The 21772-nt window shown below is 42.8% G+C and overlaps 1 protein-coding gene across 9 annotated transcripts in view; it reads right to left on the bottom strand.

The window, feature by feature from the left end:
* herc1 (HECT and RLD domain containing E3 ubiquitin protein ligase family member 1) overlaps positions 1 to 21772 on the bottom strand; it is an 82188-nt gene that overhangs the window by 54518 nt on the left and 5898 nt on the right. For all 9 annotated transcript variants that reach the window (XM_031757684.2, XM_031757685.2, XM_031757690.2 and 6 more), the window contains exons 4-21: positions 20544 to 20738; positions 19119 to 19430; positions 18761 to 18857; positions 18373 to 18516; positions 17538 to 17665; positions 16260 to 16404; positions 15846 to 16017; positions 15031 to 15165; positions 14712 to 14877; positions 14452 to 14577; positions 13498 to 13716; positions 12929 to 13081; positions 9382 to 9514; positions 9023 to 9214; positions 8099 to 8323; positions 7728 to 7901; positions 7510 to 7624; positions 7297 to 7417 (exon numbers count right to left, since the gene is read on the bottom strand). In XM_031757684.2, coding sequence (XP_031613544.1) covers positions 7297 to 7417; positions 7510 to 7624; positions 7728 to 7901; positions 8099 to 8323; positions 9023 to 9214; positions 9382 to 9514; positions 12929 to 13081; positions 13498 to 13716; positions 14452 to 14577; positions 14712 to 14877; positions 15031 to 15165; positions 15846 to 16017; positions 16260 to 16404; positions 17538 to 17665; positions 18373 to 18516; positions 18761 to 18857; positions 19119 to 19430; positions 20544 to 20738 — 2952 coding nt within the window. The remainder of the gene's footprint in view (positions 1 to 7296; positions 7418 to 7509; positions 7625 to 7727; positions 7902 to 8098; positions 8324 to 9022; positions 9215 to 9381; positions 9515 to 12928; positions 13082 to 13497; positions 13717 to 14451; positions 14578 to 14711; positions 14878 to 15030; positions 15166 to 15845; positions 16018 to 16259; positions 16405 to 17537; positions 17666 to 18372; positions 18517 to 18760; positions 18858 to 19118; positions 19431 to 20543; positions 20739 to 21772) is intronic.

Below are 21772 nucleotides of genomic sequence, written 5' to 3'. Positions count from 1 at the left end.
GAGCAAATTATGGCCCAATTTTATTGGCCAGCCATCCAGGCAAATGTGCGCCGATGGTGTGGTCTAAGGAACTTGGAAAGAAAAGCGTCTGAACTTCTTTAAGTTACTTGAAGATGTTTCACCTCTCATCCGAGAAGCTTCTTCAGTTCTAGGGTCAAATGGTGGAGAGTCCCAGATTTAAACCTGTGAGAGGCTACATCCACACTAGCCCGGATAGATTTGAAAATGGCGTTTTCATCTGAAAACTCTCCGCGTCCACACTAGCATTTTCAGTCGTTTTCACAGAGTTGTGCGTCCACATTGAAACGGATGAAAATGCTTACGTTCCAGTCCTGCGCATGCGCAAAAGCGAGTGAGAATTAAAGAATTTGAAGAAAAGCTATCTGGAGCATGTACAAACTGATAAAATTCTTTTTTAGGGCTGTCAAAATTGAGAGCAATCAAAACAACCGCTGTATAATGCACTTCGCTATCTTTGTTATTTGGTCACATGACTGCATCACATGACTAAAATACGTCATCGTTTTAGAAAGTGTGCATTTTCCTGTGTCCACACAGCGACAGGACAGCTGCATTTTGAAATGTATGCGTTTTCGAAACGCTGCGTTTTTCCTTGAGGAAAGGGCCGTCTCAGTGTGGACCGGGGGCCAAAACGTTTTCAAATGAAAACACATTAGTGTGGACGTAGCCAGAGTGTCCCCTCAAAGAGGGACAAAGGACCCCCCTGATGATCCTCTACCTAATCACATGAGCCAAGGTGTGAAAATGGGTGTAGGTCACAATCAGCCAAGGTTTCGGATGAGCTCATTGTGAAACCTGTACAGCACACACTACATTGTTAAGTTTGTGTTTTGGAGTTTTGTCTTTCGGGTGAACCAGTTTGTGTCTGAGTGTGTTGCTGGGTCTGAAGTACACTGGGATGTCGTGCTTGGAGAAAACTCTCCTGAGTTTCTCTGATACACCGGCTACATAGGGGATGACAATGTTGTTGCGTCTGTCTTTCTTATCCTCCCTCGCTGGTGTCTGATCTTCTTTTCTGTGCCTCTTTGCTGACTTTATAAACGCCCAATTAGGATAACTGCATGCTTTAAGTGCTTCCTTTACATGTGTGTGTTCCTTCTTTTTCCCTTCAGGCTTAGAGGGAACATTCTCTGCCCGGTGGTGTAGGGTCCTAATGACTCCAAGTTTTTGTTCCAGAGGGTGATGGGAGTCAAAGAGGAGGTACTGGTCCGTGTGTGTGGGCTTCCGGTAAACTTCAATGTTGAGGTTCCCATTCTCTTCAACGTGCACAGCGCAGTCCAGGAAAGGCAAACAGTTTGTGTCTTCCCTGGTAAACTTTATGTTTTTATCCACGGCGTTGATGTGCGCAGTGAAGGATTCCACTTCTTGTGTTTTGATTTTGACCCAGGTGTCGTCTACATATCTGTACCAGTGGCTGGGTACTCTCCCTTTGAAAGAGCCAAGAGCCTTTCTTTCCACTTCCTCCATGTAAAGGTTGGCTACAATAGGTGACACCGGGGAACCCATGGCACAGCCATGTTTTTATCTGTAGAAACTAGATCTGGGCGATATGACCCAAAATTCATATCTCGATATTTTTTAGCTGGATGGCGATATAAGATATATATCTCGATATTTTTTTAAAGCCATAAAGTAAGAACAAAAAGAGAGTTGTTAGTCAAAGCTGTGTCCCAGATGTCACACAGGCACTTTTATTAACATACAGCGCAGATGTACATGAAAAAAAACTACTCAAAAATAAATTATGAGCATTTATTAAATAATGATGCTCTATAAATAAAAGAAAACTATGTTGTTTTGTGCATAACAAAGAGCTCACAATTGTGCAGTCAAAATGTAAACTAACAGACGCTGAGCATAATAACATAGACAGATTTGACAGCTGCTCTGTTCCCAACTTCTACTGCGTGACTGACAGCCTGGAGTTTGAAATCCGCTTCGTAACCATGTCTCTGAACAGGAGCCATTTATGGTCCTTATACACACACTGTCTGGTAATATTACGTTGAAGCACAGTACGTATCACTCCGCGAGGCTCCTTGGTAGCCGTAATGCTCCGACAATCCATCAAGCGGTGCAGCTCCGTAGCTTAGCAAAGTCGAACTAAAACATTTTTTGACAGATTGCTGAGCGCTGTGTATCACATAAAATCGGTTCGCGGTCATCAAGCACAACCAGAATTCATACAAAAGGCGCGCAGTCAACTTTTGAGAAAATGAAAGGATTTCAGGCCGTGCATGGCGTTAGCGTGGTTAGCTCGTTAACACGTTGATGCCGTCCAGCCCCACGCACGGGGCGATGCGCAGTAACTCATTAACGGAGATTTGCCGTGTCCATCTTGTTGCTGCCTGCAGGAAGCGATGGGGGAGGAGGGGGAGTTGTGTTCAGTGAAGGAGAGGCGAGGTCGAGTAACGTTGCATAGAGACAAAAGTGGACGAAAGAGAGGCAAACTTGCGGCTCCGCAACTATAATTATAACGTAACATAGACTATATCGATATAAAGGATATTGTCACATCTTATATCTCGTATAAAAATATATCGATATTTTTAAAAAACTCGATATATCGCCCAGCTCTAGTAGTTGTATTTGTATACAGTGGCTTGCAAAAGTATTCGGCCCCCTTGAACTTTTCCACATTTTGTCACATTACAGCCACAAACATGAATCAATGTTATTGGAATTCCAGGTGAAAGACCAATACAAAGTGGTGTACACGTGAGAAGTGGAACGAAAATCATACATGATTCCAAACATTTTTTACAAATAAATAACTGAAAACCCTAACCCTTACTATCCAAGGAAAGCATAGGTACATTCAAAGTCTTTAGAAAGTTATCCATTAGAGTGCTTTCCTGCGGGAATTCAGAGGTGTAAAGTTGGGAGTAAAAAGCCCTAAACGCTTTTTACCTTAGTATAGAGCAGGTCTACTTCTTTGATTCGGTTCACTAAATCGACTCGTTCTATACGGGCCTTTTTCTTCATATTAGCAGTATAGGAAATAACTTGTCCCCTGAGAAAGGCTTTTAGTGTATCCCAAATTATTAAGCTAGAAGTTTCTCCTGTGGCATTTGTTTGAAGAAACAAGGTTATTTGTTCTTCCATGAATTCCAGGAAGTTTACATCTGCCAGGAGAGTCGAATTAAAACGCCAGTGTCGTCTGGATTGAGGGATGTCTGGGAAACTCATTGATAGCACAACAGGGGTATGGTCTGATATTACTATGGTCTGGTATTCACAGGATTGGACCCATGGAGTCAGCTGCTTATGAATAAGAAAATAATCGATTCTAGAATAAGTGTGGTGTACCTGTGGGAAAAAAAAAAAAAAAAGAGTACCCTCTTCTGTGGGGGTGTAAGCTGCCAAACATCAGAGACACCACAGTTAGATAAAAAGGATTGGATGAAAAGAGCAGATTTACTGACAGTGCAGCGATTCGGGGAGGATCGGTCTAACACAAGGTCCAGCCAGCAGTTGAGGTCACCACCAAGTATAAGAGAATATGAGCTCAGATCAGGCAACAATGAGAAAGCACGCTGGAAGAAATCTACATCATCAATATTGGGGGCATATATGTTGGCCAACACTACTTTCGTATTATAAAGTTTACCCGAAACAAAAATGTACCGGCCACTCGTATCAGAAATTACATTATGTTTCTCAAAGGAAATATTTTGGTCAATTAGAATAGAAACGCCTCTGGCCTTAGCCTGAAAGGTGGAATGAAAATGCTTCCCTGCCCATCGGGACATAAGACGAGAGTTATCCGAATCACAGAAATGTGTTTCTTGTAGAAAGACAACAGCTGCTTTAAACTGTTTTATATGTGTGAGAGCACCTTCCTTCTTTTCACAGGGTGGTTTAAGCCTTTGACATTCCAGCTTACAAAGTTTAAGCGACTACCCATAGTCCTGCACTGAAAATTTAAGAAAACAAGTGCAGCTGAAAACAGAGTACGAGAAAGATGACAAATAAGAGACTAAAACAGAGAGTAGAATGGTTCCCGGATCCCCCAACTTGACAAAACAACATACAACTACCCCGGCTCTGAAGAATGTCTCCCCCCCCCCCATTCCCCATCCACCCCCCCACCCACAAGACAGCTGCTAAGGAAAAAAACAGCAAGCTCTCCAAAACACACATTGTGTACCCTCCAGAACAATAAACTCTTCCTGTCTAACACTAAGAACTGACTTTAGCTCCCATAACGATGATTTCAGTAAACACAACACTCGTGGATAAGCAGTAGAATTTTGTTAAAGCAGTCAGCATAGAACCACAACACAACCAATGACCAACTTTGGGGACAATAGAAGCAATGAGATATGAATAGCCTCCCTGCTTGTAAATAGCAGAGGAGAAGAAAAAAAAAGAAAAAAAAAGAAGAAGAGACGTCCGTAATGCCTGAATATGAACCAAAGTCCTTGCATATCCCAGGAGAGGAAGATAGTCAGGACAATCTACTCACAGGGCTGTCCCGCGGACAAACGTCAAGACCAGATAAGCAGGCTCTCAGGGTGATTCGGCTGTAGCGGGCAGGTCGTCCAAGTATCTCATCGCTTCATCAGCCGAATGAAGCCAACGTCTTGCGCCGTCAGGAGACGTGATGCGAAGTCGTGCAGGATACAGCAGAGCGGGCTTGAGACCTCGTTTATACAGCTCGGACATCACTTCACGGTACTCCGCTCGCTTGCTCAAAACTTCCGGGCAGTAGTCCTCCACCACGCGAATCTGCCGACCATGGTATTTTAGTTTCCCTCCTCGCCGGGCCTCTCGGATAAGAAGGTCCTTTACCTGGTACCGATGAAGGCGTATAATTACGGGGCACGATCTCTGTCCTGGGGCTGGCTTAGCGGCAGGTATACGGTGGGCTCTGTCGATCTCCAGGCGGGTCGGGAGCCTCTCCTTCCCGAAAACCTCGCAGAGCAAATCTGCAAAGAATTCTGTGGGACGCCCACCTTCAACGCCCTCCTCGAGTCCCAGGATACGCAGGTTTTGGCGCCTACTTCGGCTTTCTAAGTCCGTAACTTTAGCCAGAAGTTTAGTGTTAGATTCGCTGAGATTGGAACAAACGTTCTCGAATTCTCTAACCCGCTGGCTTAAGTCGTCCGCTGCTAGCTCTAAAGATCCGAGCCGCTGGCCATGATCTTCCACCGGAGAGCGGACTTCGTCAAACTTCGACTCCAGTAGGCTAAAAGATGTTTTGAAGTCGCTGGCCAATGCCTCCCTATGCTGCTCCAGAAGGGAGGAGATGGCCGCCATGTTCAGCTTAGGTGTGTTGTCCTCCTTTTCTGCCGCTTTAGTGCGTTTTGAGGCCATGTTAGAACGAGCAAAAACCAATTTCGGAACCCGGAAAATAAAACCTACGCAGTTCAATAGTTTTGTTGTGAATTGGCTGGTTTAGGAGTGGAAAAGGTAGAAAAGTTAGTGGAGCAGTCTTCTCTACATACTACATCCCCCTAGCGACCGGAAGTCCAGGTGTTTTGAAATGTTGTAAGTGGCTGAGTTTATGCTACTGACAATGGGTCTGAGTGGGACACCTTCTTTGTGGATCTTAGGAAGTCCATAAATACAGGGTTGGGCATCCCCTGGGTAAAGGTGGTGATATGTAGGGCGGTCAATGGTTTTGTCCTTTTCAAGGTCTTGAAGGCAAGCGATAACTTTCTTGTTGTAGCTGCTTGTGGGGTCTCGCTTTAAGGCTTTGTAGGCATTGTTGTCACTGAGGAGAGTAGTGATCTTTGTGTGGTAATCCGTTGTGTTTAGAACCACACTGCACCTTCCCTTGTCAGCTGGTAATATAGTGATGTTGTGGTCTCTGCTCAGGGAAGCGACGGCCTTCTTTTCTTGTATCGTGAGGTTAGACAGAGGGACTTTGGCACTGGAGAGGTTGGCTGAAACTTTCATCCTGGTTTGTTCTGCTTCTGTCTGTGATAATTTATTAATCCGTATGGCGGTTTCTGTGGCTGTGATGAGGTCCACTATGGGCAACTGTTGCAGAGAAATGGCAAAATTGAGTCCTTTGGCTAACACTTTCTTTTCAGGTTCCGGTCTGAAAAGTTCTTTACCCATTTCTCCTGACTGTCCTCAGGTGTGTGTTCTTCTCTGAGTTGTGTAGGTTCAGACTGAGGAGTGAGTGTTTTTGAAAACAAGGTGTGGAATTTCCTGCATTGTTTCTTTTCCTTTAGAGTGTTGGGTCCGCTGAGCCTTGTCCACAAACTTGTAAACCTCTTCTAAGATAGGAGAGGGTAGAAGGGTTTTCAGTTCCTGCAGATTCTGGCTAATCTTGCTCTGGAGGCCATCTATAGTGAAATGGACCCGTGTTATCCTTTCACTTAGAAGCTGATTTTGTGCTCTCCGTAGAATCAACTCTGCTCTGTATCCCCTGACAGTGGATCCAAGGCGAAAACTCTTAGGAACAACCTTGCTTTGTCTGCATCTTAGGTTAAAATGAAGATGGATCCTATAATCCGCTAGTTTCCTTGATTCCTTTTCATACACCCGCAACAAGTGAAGGGTGTTCCTCCCAAAATGTACGCCGATGGTGTGCGTCCTGCTCGGAGTCGCCATTACCATTAATGGAGGTCCTGTTTGAGCTCACATTGGCACGGACCTCATCGGGCCATTTCACCGGAGTACACAGGGATATCGCTTTGTATTAGTTCTGGTGGCTTATGCAATACGATATCCTGAAGCAGTGCCTCTGCGCACCATTTCTGCAACGAGTGTGGTGCAGGCACGAGTCTGCAGATATTGACTGACCAGGGCATCACAAGAGAGAGATGAGTTCGGCCCAGAGGTACCAAATTCCAACATTCCAGCCTCCTTCCATTGTAATAACCATCTCACACAGGCGCAGAGAGTAGACGTCCTGCATTGGAACAGCGTTTTGCAGATGTGTTCTCCCCCCTTCCCAGTCGTACCAATCTCATAAAGCACAAAAGGAGGAAGCTATAAAGCTGACTGTGCTAAAAAACAGTTGTTCATTTTGCAACGCTGTGTGTATGGGACCTTTGATCGATCACACACTTGATCTCAATCCAACAAAAGATACTTTTCAGTTACTAAAGACAAAAGTTGGGTGATGGGTCTCTCTGCCCTATGTATTAAAACTCTTATATTTGAAATTATGTTGGTTTGTTCTTAAACAGTTTGTGCTACATTTTTTAACCCCTTAAATTAAAGGTGAAAGTCTATTGTTGAATCACACATTGATTTATTTAAATAGTGGTGTGCAGAGGCAAAACTAAAAAAAAAGAAAAAGCTTTGTTTACTTACCCTCCTCTCACGAGAAGAAGATCGTGTCTGGATGAAGTCCATGTTCTTACAGGCTAGTAAGCGGTTTCGTACCTTAAAAACACTGCGATAGACTTCTGCCAGAGACTTAGATGGTTGATACCTGATAGGAAAATATTTCCTTTAGACAGGTTCTATGGGACAGTATGGAAATGGTTCACGCCATATATTAAAAGGTTTATTTTCTTGTACTACCTGCCCTCTCCACAGGCTTGGCCCAGCAGCCCTGTGTGCTTCAGTAAGGCTGCCAACACAAACCTGGACACAGTGTCTAACAGGGTCTCATTACTGAGAGATGCATTGTCCCAGTCTGCAACAAAATCCACAGTGCAGTCAGTGAATGTATATACCTATAAAGCTAATTGCATTAAAGAAATGGTGGGATTCTGTATATACTCAAAGCAGATGCAAACCTTTGCCAATTGCGTACTCGTGCATGTTGATCCAAAGGCTGTTGGCAGGTTCTTTAGAGGAACCCAGAGCCAAATCCACCAAGACACTCAAGTCAGGATGCAGTGTGCAGTCGAAAGGTTTCTGCTCCTCATTACCAGACAGTGCAGCCTCCAATAATGAGCTGATGCAGGTGTCTGAAGGACAAGCAAACAATTATCTACACAAGTCACAGAAGAAGCGATAAATGAACTCAACTGGACAAGAGCCCTAGGATTCTGATCAGGCAGTCGAACAAAGTAATGTCCTGCTGTAAGTTACATTCACAGCAGAAGGGATCTCGCTCATCTACTCATGTTGCTACTGGTTGTGTATGTTTGCGTACATCCTGTACCTAGCTGGGGGATGTCCATCTCCAAGCCATTGCTAAATAGCGGTGTTTTGAGCCAGTAAACAGTATCTTGTTCCTCCAGTGAGGTGGGAGCTCCCTGCAGCATCCCACCAAGGCAGCGCCCAACTAGTAGGGCGACTGTCCTCTCCAGGTCCACAAGCCACACCCAAGAAAGTGCGGGCTGCGGCAGGGTCATTCCTGAGGCTGGCTCAGCAAAGTCTGAGGTACCTGGAAAAAGACAAATACGTTCTCCAATTTAGCATTCCACCAGATGTCAAGATGGTCCCAACTGCATGGTGTTGAAACATATCACTTTTCATTATAACACTATATGATTTTCATTTTCTCATATCAGACATCAGTGTTACATATAAATGTTAAGGCCAAAAATGAGTCTTGCGAAGTAGCATCTATTCAGCACCTCACACGAACATCTAGCCTAGAGGTCGGCGACGTGCAGCTTGCAAGCCAGGGGTTAGGATTAGGGTTACCCCTAACCCTATTATACTATATGTACCTCTGTCCCTTTCACCTGCATGTGCTGCTCTTCTTCTCCCACTGTTTGGTATGAGCAGCTATGACTCTTTTGATGTTGAAAGTTGCCGACACCTGAGCCGGCAAATTAATCCTCCAATTCTAGTGTATTCTTATGCCAAATTAAAAAAAAATAAATAAAAAAATCATCAAGCTCCTAAATAGAAAAGGTGAAACGTAACTACAGAATATGTGTACACATAATGCCTGCACACATGGCTTTTTGTAAGTACACTGCTGGCTTAGCTGACAAGGGCTCATAAATTAACATCTCCATCAGAAATGATGACATCATGTGTCTGTACATGCATTTACCACATCCCAGGATATTTTGTAACTTTTTTAGGCATTTTTTTTCAAAACTTGACCAAGTTAACCTTGTTCTGAGCTCACCCTGAAGAGGCCACTGCAACTCTTGGTCCTCCAGAGGAGAGGCAGCAGGCAACAGTCTGTTCAAACAATCCAGAGGAGGCAGCAGTTCCAGCAGTTGGCTCAACAGCGGCCTTGCCACCGACACCGGAAGCAGCAGTAAGGCGTTGATTATCTGACACAGCATGCTGCCTGCTGCTGACACGTAGATCACATCTGCAGATGACATGATCATAGTTTTATGACAATGATATAAAACAAAAGAAAGTATCTTCAATGCTAAATGAAAAGAACTTGAACTATCTGAGCAGAATGAGATAACAAGGAAGTGAGAACAGGTCTTTTTAGCCAGATTACAACACAGGTCACTTGATTCCATTCACCTTGTAGCTTCTCCCGTATGCTGCCATTCCAGGAGCTCTCCTTTATCAGCGCTGCAGAGCGGGAGTAGATATCTGTGGCATGTGGCAAGAGCAGCTGCAGATGTTTGTGGAGCAATGACACACTGCTGGAGTTCTGCAAATAAACAGGGTGACAAAAGGTTTTTCTATACTATGTTCATTTTCTTTTATTTGATTTCTTTTATTCGCTAAAAAAGTGACAGACAGACAGATTTTTGATTTTTAACAACATCACTGGGCTGAAATATAATCTACCATCTACAACAGAACACACCACATTATTAAAAACACCACTGAAAAGAAAATTCAGTGAAATTATTCATCAGTAAATAAAACAGAATTTTAGCTTTAACTCTATATTTAACCAGCAAAATTAAAGTTGTATCAACCCATTGCCATTGGAGACCAAGCCACTCCACAGTTTTCAAAGACATAATAAACAGTGGTTCAAGGTGGTTACCTTCAAGAAACATATGAAAACTAGTTTTTATTTCTTGACAAAAGGGACATAATTCACTTGCATCTTTTTTAACCTTGGACACAAAACTACTGACAGCAATGGCACCGTGCAAAATCCTCCACTGTAGATCGCCTGACCTCGTATTGAGTGGGTGTTTATAAAAGACTCTCCATATAGGTTTCTGACATTCCTCAACTTTTAACTTGTCTCTCCACACAGCATCGGTCCTTCCACTCAAGTGCCTTTTATTTAACCCTTGAACTGACATTTTATATAACAGTTTTCCACTCAGCATATGAAAATCTGAATCCCTCCGATTCATAAGCGAGGGTCCTGTCAAGAATGTAAAATCAACATTCAATTCCATTCCTCAAAAAGGATCTCTTTCATCGGAAATCTCTAATCCACGACTATAATCTAACAGCATCTCCTTTTCAACTAAAGTTAAACATTTCAGCCAAAAGTCTAGAATACTCCTCATAATGTGGCTTGATTTCAAACCAATGAAAGATGTTGCTGCTTCTGTGTTCTGAAGGTCTGGTCCATAATTTGTCTCAGTTTGAGAGCCTTTGTCTCAAGCAGTCTTTTCAAAAAAGCAAGTCCAGTTCCATCATGTACATCCGGCCAAGCCCCAAAAAACAACGGTTCCTCTAGAAGCCAAAACAATGAGGAAGCTGGTTCCAGTCTTTTCCAACAGAAAAGGGTCCAAGCTTTAAAAGGCCTTTATAAAACATAGGAATTCCATAGCAAAATATTAAATTACAGTTTAGTAAAAACACGGAAGCATCCATTCCCAACTCTCCTTTTCCTCTTAAAATAACGCTAGTTACTGGTTTCCAGAAAACATCTTCTTCCCTTCCCATCAAGTGTTTCTAAATAAACTGCAGTCTGAAAGCTGCAGCTCTGCTCTCTAGGTTAGCTAGTCCTGTCCGCCTTCTTCTTTGGGCAAAAAAAGCACAGCCTGGGGTATCCAATGTCGATTAAAAAAAACAAACCCCAAAAAACCTTGATCATCAAAGATTGAAGTTTATGTAATAAACCAGGAGGTGGCTCCAAAGAAGCTAATCTATGCCACAATGCAGAACCAGCTAAGTTGTTTATAATCAGCACCCTCCCTCTATATGGGGTAACAACCACCTCCACTTCCCTAATTTTCCCTCAACTTTCTCCAACACCCCTTCCCAGTTTTTGTTTACTGTGTCCTCATCTCCCAAGTACACATCCAGATACTGCAAACCTTCTCTTTTCCACTTCAAACCACCTGGAAGTTGCGGGAGCCCAGCAAGCCAATCTCCTACTGCCAGAGCCTCACTCTTCACCCAATTCACTCGTGCATCTGAAAATCTGCAAAATGTTTCAACGATCGTTCCTAAATTATTTACATCTTGCTGACTTTTAACAACACCATCAGCATATGCAGATAAGTTAAAAGACACGTTAAAACCTGATAAAGACATCCCATCAATAAAAGACCTAACAGTATTTAGCATTGATTCAATAGACAGAGCATATAACATACCAGACATTGAACAACCTTGCCTAATACCTCTACTTACTTTGAAAGGTTTGAACAAACAACCGTTTATCTTCAGTGCACTTTCAACGTCTTCGTACACCATAATCTTGGCAATTAAGTCAATGTCGAGACCGAACGTTTCCAACACACTCCAGAGGTAACGGTGCTCAACCCTGTCAAAAGCCTTTTCTTGGTCCAGAGAAATCAGACCAGTATCACATCCCAGTGAACTGGGAGACTGACTAGTGACATATTATCAACAATAGACCTGTCTGGCACGCAGTATGTTTGTGTTTGGTGGACAACCTGATTCATCACCTTCTTCAGTCTCCTTGGCAGCACTTTTGACAGTATTTTATAATCAGTGCACAATAAAGAGACAGGCCGCCCGTTCTTAATATCCTGGAGATCACCTTTCTTTGGTAACATTGTTAAAACTGCTCTCCTGCAGCTCTGAGGTCTCTGAGCCTTCAGTGAAGCTCTCCTCAAAAACCTCCATGACATTGTCACAAAGGTCAGACCTTGCTCTGTCCTTTCTTTTTTTCCAGCGAAAGGAAAACCTTTGTAGGAGCGTCCATCAGAGAAAGTGGACAAATCTGCAACAAACCTGAGCCCCCTGTGCTCCAGAGTCCATCAAGGCTTTTTTAGATTTGAGGATCTCAAACCAAACTCGGTTTCCTGTGAAATTTGCAGACACCTCCAGCTCCACTATGTCAGTCTCCAGATCTCGCAGAGATTTGGCCGATGAGACAATGACAGTACACTGCTGACACAATTCTTTGATTTCAGTTTTGCAACAAACCCACCACTGACTTAAAGACATAAAATCATCTTTCCTATTTATTTGCTTTATTTGCGTTCTCCACACTGTCAACAAAGATGACCACAGCGCTGATTTCACCCACTGCCAGACTACACTCCTCTACTGAGCAAGGACAACTATGATAAGGACAACTATGGTATGATCTTAAAACCAGTTGTCTCGTAAGTTTAGTGAAGTCTGTTTTGGCGATTTTGCACACTCAAAAAAAAAAAATCAGTAATGCTTAATTTAATCAATTCAGAAAAGTACAGTTCAAAGTTCAAAGTTCAGAAACAAGTCCTCAATCTCTCAGTCAGACTCACCACACGCTCCACCGCCACACTCCCAGCATGCAATGCAGAAAGAACGAAAGAAAGATGCAGGGTACCAAGCACATTTTACACCTCTCCTGTTCTTTTTGTCACAACACACAATCACCGATAGAGAAAAATGGCTTTGCAAATTCAGTTTGCTCTCAGACAAACAAAACCAATGCGACTGAGAGTTTAAAGCCATTTTAATCCTCATTAAAACAACCATGTATGATCTGAAATTAGAGTGCAATCGGAAATAAATAACTTCTTCAAATAAAACATTGTGAGGCTACAAAATTGTGTTGTAATCCCACATCCCATCATCCTGCCATGTTTTGGCAGTTTGAAAACTATTTTCTAAATTATTAAGCATCAAGAATCAAAACAAATGTGTTTACACACTCTAATTATTCTTAAAAACAGGAGCGCAGCCGTACCTCAGTAACAGAGTTGATGTGGCAATATGCTAGAAGTTGCTTCTGCAGAGAGCAGAGAAGTTGGTGGAGGTGAGCCGGCTGGCTGCTGTCAGAGGAGGATGTGCCCTGCTGCAGCTTATCACTGTTCTTCTCCAGCTCACCGAAAGCCTGATCCTGTACAGCACAAACATCTGTGGGTTCAGTTCAGTTCTATTTATTTAACACTAGTCTACAACAGTCAAAGTCAAAGTCATCTTTATTGTCAAAACCATATGTACAGATCATACACAGGAGTCTGAAATCGCAGTGCTCCCACGGTCTGATAAAAATCTCATATACACAACAGTCTCAAGGCGGCTGTTGTTGTGATTTGGTGCTGTATAAATAAAAATGAATTGAATTGAAAAAAAAGTTATTTCATCCAAGTAGTTTCTAGTTTTGTTTTGTTTGTCTGGATGTCAGAGTTCTGCTAGAGCAGAAAACAGAATGATGTGGATAATGAGTCAGAAGACTCAAGAGGAAAAATACAGCCAGAGGCAGTCTAACTAGCATTCTGTGCTCAGTGTGTTCATTTCTCTGTATTAACTTACAGTATAAAAGCCAAGGTTCCTGAGCAGCGTCTTCATGAGAATCTCGGCCAGGTGAGTGTCAGGGTGGCCTGTGGTGGTGCCATAGGCAGGCTCTGGGAGAGCTGTAAAGGCAGGGCCAGAAAGTACCTCTGGGCCATCAGCAGGAGAGCTGTAACCCAGGAGTGAGGCCACGTGGGTGTGGTCCTGGAGGCTGGTCAGGATTATGTCGAGCTGCATCCTCTGTGACACAAAATACAAACATTCATGAGGAAACAGAGCAACACAGGCAACAGAGACAGAACCAATCAGCAAATTCATCTTTCACACCTGAGTAAGTGAGAATATATGAGGGTAATGTAAATCGATGCCATTGCTGCCCACCACTAAGTTCACTTTTGGTCTTTTGTGGCTCCCCTCTGAAATTATTACGCTATTTAACATAAAAAAACAACATTACTAAGATAAGTTACCCACGTTTCAGAGTTTAGTGTGTTATTTCTTCCTGAATCCTGTCCACAACTACGTCTGTTCCTCAGCCTGCTGTGCCTGTATCTACATGGCACTGATGGATTTGTTCCTGATAATGATTAGATTTTATAAAAAAAACAGGTGAAAAAATAACAAATTGAGTTTTAGCTTCTAAAAAAAAAAAAAAAAAAATCTGGATTTGGTACTCTGATTATAACTGTTCTCTACACAGTAACTATAATACCTTTCAATAAGTCTACAAGCAACAACAGAGCCCTCCCGGTGGCTTTAAACCTGGTGTTTGATAGTAACATGATGGATAGCAGGGTCTGAAAAACTATATTATACTACATCTTTTCTGTACAAATATTTACTATTGCTATCAAAAACGGAAAATACAGGGACACAAATACTGACGGGGGGGGGTTTAATGTTCTTTACAGGCTTTAAAGCATCAAGCAACTAAATCTGCGCAGCTCCATCTACGCAGTATGTAGCATCAGGTACCTGTCCTTTGGAGAGACTCTCCCATCTGTCCGGACCCTGAGGTAGCAGAGAGTGAAGAAGCTCCATCCTCTCCCTCAGTGGTGGGAGCAACATGGTTGCCCCCACAGACAGAGTCTCAATCACTGCCTGAAGGAACAAATTATTTTAAAGTCAGTTTTAGGTTTCATTCTGATCACCTCCCATAATCCTTCATGACTTATTCCTGTGTTCAGTCTGGATATTACTCTGGTGATAACAATTATCCAAAGAGCATCTTTTACCTCCTGAATCTCGTCTGGCACAGAGGAGTCCATCAGTCTGAAAAGGAGGTTCCTCAGTGGCCTGGCCTGCCGGCCCAAAATACTTGTTGCTACGCCCCCCGCCAGGGCCAGCGCCAGATGATTGGACAGAAGCCGAAGGCACAGCTTGAGGAAGTTGTGATGCTCCCTTCAAATAAATAAATTTTTTTTTTTAAATCCAGAACTTGGCAAGGTTACATTCTGATTGATTATATATGATTTCACTAAGTGCAAGAAAGACTATACAGCAAGCCCAGAAGGGTTTATAACACCAGTGACGGCTGGTGGCTAACACGCTCACCTGGATGAGGGGAAAGGGAGAGGAGGGACCTCGCTGTTGATGCCATCACAGTATCGCTCAAGGAAGGAGCGCAAATGAGAGAATGTGCTTTCTTCTAGGTCAACGCAGTAGGGCCGATGCCAAGCCACCACTTGCCTAGAAAGAAGTAATAAGTAAATATTAGTAAAGTATGTAAGGTACAGTAAATTACTTTGATCTACAGTAAAGTGTTGTGTCGATGTCAGAAACATAAAGGCCTGTGAAACCAAAATCCAAACAATAACTGTGATAACCACATTTGTATGCATCTCACATGTATGCTTTTAATCAATTAACACCTAGATGTGTTTGTTAAACACCAGTTCTCTCACGCCGTCACCCTCATTAACGCCTGTTGGCCTTTTTCAGCTGTTCCTGGAAGTGTATATCCTTAAAGACCTTAAATTACATAATTAACAAAAAGGCTGAATCACAGTGCTTCTCTTCTAAACTCATCTCCCATGCTGAGAGGTAGGACCTATGAGTACACTCACAGTATCAGGGTATTTGTTTTGATTTGTGCTTTTCAGTGCATTTTTAGAGACTGATTGTTGAGTGACTGCAGTAAAACCCACTACTGTAACCTTTACTCTGAATCACAAGATCAATATGTTGGTTTTGCAGTTTCAGTACTTTTCACGTGTAGTTACTGCACTTTGACTCGTGCTTCCTAGTAGCTGAAAAACAAATTCTAGTGGTCTTGCAACATCAGCTCTTGCCTCCAGTCCCACGTGAATATTTCCAGAGAGAAAATCATCATATGGGATCAGTTTGTGGTAACTGTTGCGGTAGCTGACCTGTCTCTGGGCAGGGCAGTCCAGGCCAGGCTGTGAGAGGTTCCTGCTGAGATCTGCTGAATGGCGACTCCATCCAGGCCGATGACCTTCTTGGGTTTGGTGATTGGCCCTGTGGAGTTCCCCTGCCCACACTGGCCCATAGAGTTGTTGCCCCATGCATATACTTCATTGTCTGCATCGGGATTAAGCACAACACGATCAAAACAGATATGTCATATCTCAAGCTGGAAGTTACATATTACCCTAAATTGACAAGGTCTGCAGATTTGCTATTACATCAGGCTACTTGCAACAGCCCTCAACAAACACAAAAATTTTCTGTGTCAGCAAAAAAATTGACTGACAGAGACAATTTTAGTATGTATTTTAACTGTGATCTCAGGCAGCAAGCACACAAAAAGAGAAAAGTAATACCATGTGACAGGGCCAGGCAGTGGCTGTCCCCTATGGATATGTCCACTACTCTGGTGGTAGCCAGCTCCTCAATAAGTTTAGGTCTGAGTGCGGTGGCCTCAGAGGAACCACAGCCTAGACAAGCACCACAGCCCCAAGCGTACACCTGAAAACAAGAACGGGTTCAGCATCAGCACAGCTTTCTGTCCTGGGCAGTGAAGTGGCACCTCAGAGACAAATAACTGGAAGAACAATATTATGTAACAAATCTTGACCTTAAAATATTGAACTGTCTGTGTCCAACCAGCCGTCTGTTCAGCAGGAATACATAAACAGCTGTATGAAATTCCCTCTTTGGGATAAATGTCCAAGTTTCAAGGATCTAAGCAGCTTGAAACAAGTTAATTTCAAGATGTTTTAAGACCCTTTTGAATCCATTTTAAGGCATTTTTAAAAAAATGGCAACAATATTTTTTCAACAGTACACGTTGAAAATAGGCAGACTGCAATGTAAATGCTGTCACCAAGTGGAAAACAGCGATACACCTCCTGCTGTCAGGCCTGCAGGCCTGTGATGTGCACCTCTGTCCTGTGGTAGACACGAACTCGCAGGTTAAATACCTGCAAGCTTTTTGATGAATGTTAGTGCAGCGTTAGCCACGCAGGGCTTTGTTGCTATAAACACCAAAAATATAGTGTCATGGCAAGTGTATAAGGTGCGAAGGAAAAAAGCTTTTTAAAACGTGTCGGGGAAACTTTTGAAGCATTAAGAAAAATTTAGATTCAACAACTTGAACATGAAGGTGTAATGAAATGAAAATGATTTGATGCTTCAAGAATAACTGTCCAAATAAGGACCTGGAGTGGCACTTTTCAGACATTTTCTATTTCCATTGATAGCAGTTTGAACTTCTTCTGACCTCTGAACTTTGCTCGTTTCTCGTGTAGACAAGTTGAATTAGTCATTCAACAAAACGGTGCACTCTCTTCTAAACTCATCTCACAGGTTGAGCCAAAGGACCTGCACAGTATGAATGTATTTGCTTTGCGGTTTGTGGCAAAACTGTATATATTACACTAGTGAGTTCTGATTTCATATTGGTTAAGGCCTTGAGAAGTAGAAATTTCCCCCTCTGAGAGGGGGCGGGGATCATGTTTAAGCACTTCTATAACAATTGACTTTATAATTTTAAGGTCTATCAAAATAATTTTACAGATATTTTAATGCTTAAAACTAAGATTACTGTATTGCAGACTTTTTATAACTCTTGGTTAGAAGAAACACAAATCATGTCCTACCTGGCCTGTAGAAGTTAATGCAAGAGATGACTGGCTTCCTGCACACACTTTTCTGATGAACATGCCCTGCAGGGCCTCCACTACTTTTGGTTTGTAGACTCGATTAGTATCGCCATGACCCAGTTTCCCTGCAAGACACAGAATGAACATTCTTAAATGAACTTATTTGCAGTTTACACATACTGGCCACTTCATTAGTTACATCAAACATCATGGAATTACTGCAGATTTGTCAGCAAAACATCCTTAATGCGAATCTCCTGTTCCACAACATCCCAAAGTTGCTCTACTGGTTTAAGATCTGAGATCAGTGAAGTCACTGTTGTGTTCGAGAAACCAAGGTGAGATGACCTGCACTTTGCGATGTAGTACATCATCCTTCATGTAGCAGCCATGAGAAGATGGGTGCACTGTGGTAATAAAGAGATGGACACCTAACAGTAGCATTCTCAGTTGGTACTGTAGGGCCCAAAGTGTGCCAAAAAATATCCCCCACATAATTAAACCACCACCTTCAGCTTAAATGACTGGTACAAGGCAGGATCACTCCATACTTTTGTGTTATTCTGAACCTACCAATCTTCTATTGTCCAGTTGCTGTAGACAATCTGACTCAATGTTTAGCAAGCTGTGCAGTCAGAGAAGCTCTTCTGCAGACCCTGGTAGTACCGACTGGTTATTTGAATGAATATTGCATTCCCATCAGCTCAAAGCATCCATTCAACTGGCCATTCTCTGACCTTTGGCATTATTTGTCCCACAGAAGTGCCAATGCAGATGTCCACATTTATACCCTTAGTTCTGAAGTCTATTTGACAAATGAAGGGGTACACACCATTGTCCCCTCCCCCAAATGACCAGACAGTGCGTCCATCCTTTGACAGAGCAATAGTGTGGGAGCTTCCACATGACACCTCTCCAACATTGCTGATGTCTTTGACCAGGGTAGGAATGTTGCGGCTGTTGCTGTCACCGTGACCTGCATTCACACATAATGAAAAGGGTCAGGCTATTTACAATTGGAAATTCTGCAACACAAATGAAAAGCAGCAGATAACCCTGCACTCCCGTGACGCCCATCGTCTGTCATTTAGAAAATATACCAACTGGAATAGAGAGTAATCATCTGTGCGGATATTTTGATGCTCAAAAATGGATGGATGGATCTGCACATTACTTGACAGCAAACGTGAAAATTAATGGACTGTAGCTCGACAACATACCTAATCTTCCAAAGTCTCCTTCTCCCCATGTGTACAGCTCTCCATCTTCACTGACTGCAGCACTGTGTCTGTAGCCAGCAGACACACACACCACCACCTGATACAAAGCATACAAACGCATTGTAATGTTTGCCAATGCCAGGAAATAGAAAACACTCAAAAGACTGTGTGTTTTCTTGTGGTACAGGAGACAACCAACAAGATAATTCACCACGGAAACCGTTAAATCGTCATCTACTAGCACAGGACTGAATTTTACAGTTTCTAGAAGTGGAGAAAATAGACACATCATATTTAAAACATCTAGATTTCACTGCTGCTTTACTGTATTACATGAGTGAAAGTGTATAAATCCTACCTTCCCCTGCAGCGGCCCCTGGATAAGTTTTGGGTATTTCTGTGTTGAGCTGTTCCCATGTCCCAGTTTGCCATAATCACCGTCTCCCCAGCTGAACACCTCACCCTCTGTGGTGAAGGCCAGCGTGTGGCCGTCTGATCCCTTGGATGACGACACCTTTTTGATGGCACGGTGGGGTTCAAAGGTCAACTTTTTGAGGGTCGACTGGTTGTTGGAGTCTCCGAGGCCTAGGCGGCCATAACTGCCCTTCCCGCAGGCCCGCACAGACCCATCCGAGGAAATCACAAAGGTGCAGTACTGGCCTGCCTCAATCTGAAGAGAATAGCGAAGAAGTTTTGTCTCTGTGGTGAAAGGCTGCAGGCTTACTCAACACCATTCTGCAACTGTTACTGAGTGAGTTAGTGAGTGCTACGGTTTGATGCTGGAAAATATGACAAGGCACTACCTATTAGCCATGCTTTAGTTCACGCCAACCTTCTCTAAACAGACAGTAACAGTTTCAATCTGCCATTGCTCCCCTTGCAAACAGCATCTCGTGCCAAAAGTGACACCACATTTTCGATTTTTGTTACTTGGCACATGCAGTGCCGAACAACTGACTGGTCTTTATCACCGTTCTTGTGATATACCACTGCAGGATCTCAGAGATTCTTAGATTAGAGAGACGGGGAAACTGCAACAAACTGTTGTTTCGTGTTTGGACTTCTAGTCCTGCTCTGCTGCATCAGAGCTGCGTGGCCACTGGACTCACAGTGGATCTGCAGAGTCTAACACAGCCTGCTGCTAAAAGCTGCAGTCCAAGACGTTGGCACTGGAGTCTCTGTGAGACGCTGGAGACAGCTGAATCACACTGAGGACCAGAAGTACCAGGCTAACAGCAACTGAACTTCCAAAACGAGAGCTTGTACACTCATAAATTGTGTTTTTCTCTCAGACAGATGAAAATAAATTATAATTTAAATGTCACGTAACTGGGTGGCCTGCCCAAGTTAAGTCTTGTTGGGAAATACTGCAATATGAAATTAATTAGAATATTAAACTCAGTAAAACTATAATCAGAATAACAAAAAACTAGAACACTGGGTCTCAGAGTTCTAAAAGCTTCTCATGTTTCACAATCATTTGTTTCCCAAAACATAAACATACTAAGTTGGAAATGAAATCAGAATCATGTTCACTCCATCATCTCTAAAGTACAGTCCCTGTCTCAATAACAAACACAGTTTTAATCTCTATGAGAAAACCAGTGAAATCTTACATTGAACCATTTTTATGATGAGTAAAAGTCACGCCTCTTTAAAAGACAACATACAATTTGACATTTGAAGCTGATGATAGGTTTCTTAACTTTCTACAAAGAACAGAGTTGAAGAATTGGTGTTTGCTCAGCATATGAAGTTTTACAGTAGAAAGGTTTGCTCTTACAGTTTGTGCATCTGCGAAACTCGAAGCCAGCTTGGGCTGCAGTATCTTCTCTTGTGTTCCCTCCACTAGCTGGTGGCTGCTGTTGCTACCCCACACATACACTTCACAGGTTTCAGACACCACAGGTGTCTCGCCAGTCTGTATGCTGTCTGGGCTAACACAAGTCCGAGAGTAGTCCGATGCCATTCGACATACCTGGGAGAAAACAAAAAGAGGAGCCATTATACTTCTTTCCAGCTGCATAGTTTTATGGTGAAACTCTTCTAGAGTAAGCTTTACATGATTTACAGTTAACAATAATACTCCTTTCTTCTCATGGACTCTCCCTTCAAGCAGAAGGATTAAACATTAGTAAGAAAAAAAAACGTTGAGAGCAAAGCCCGAGCTTTACGCTCACAGGAATTCCTCGTATGTACATTAACTTCATAACTTGTGCCACTTCCCCTTTCAGTTTATTCTGTCGGTAAAACATATGTAGTACGGGATACTGTAGCCCCACGCCCCATGGCTTTAAGGCAGATGATCTGTAATGACATATTTGAGGTCCATCCTGCAACCCAAGTTCATATGCTGTTCACTTCAATAAGAACACCTCTGCTGAGTTGAGCTAGCTACTACTAGTTAGCACTTTTGTCCACTAATTTTAAGCTAGCTCAACTGCTTCTAACAGTCTGGCATAAAGCCCCGAGACACAAAAATGTACTTTTGCTGCCTCAGGGTGTAACTCCCAGTTGTACATGGTATAATCGGTCTCTGAACCACTTCATCTTTTGCTGTTGCTGGTCCATCAGCCAGCCGTGGAGAAGAGCGAAGTTATAACATACAAAGACCTGAAGTGAAACCGAGTGTTAAAAACAATAAACACTGTCCTCTGCAACCACTGTCTGTGCTTTTTATACTCATTTTGATCTTTGAATTTTTCTCCTGTTCCCTCCCGCTTCATTTCTATTGGTCAGGCGAAGGTACGTCCACAAGTACACACAGCGTGGCTTTCAGTCACAGTGACATCACCATTAGCAGTTCTGGTAAATGGACTAATTCTTATAAAGCACTTTTTACTCTATCTGAACAATCAAATCGCTTTACGCAGCTTCTCTTTCACTGATTCACACAAGCACTTTTTTCTATGCAAGTGCTTTCTAACTTTCACGATGAACGGAAAACAACTCATGTTAGCATGTTGCCTAAAGATATTTGCCATGAAAGCTAGAGCACCCAGGGATTGAACC

The sequence above is a fragment of the Oreochromis aureus genome, linkage group 1 (genome assembly GCF_013358895.1).
Source record: "Oreochromis aureus strain Israel breed Guangdong linkage group 1, ZZ_aureus, whole genome shotgun sequence".
Classification (NCBI taxonomy): domain Eukaryota; kingdom Metazoa; phylum Chordata; class Actinopteri; order Cichliformes; family Cichlidae; genus Oreochromis; species Oreochromis aureus.
Note: the sequence above shows the minus strand (reverse complement) of the source record. Positions and strands in the feature narration are given on the sequence as shown.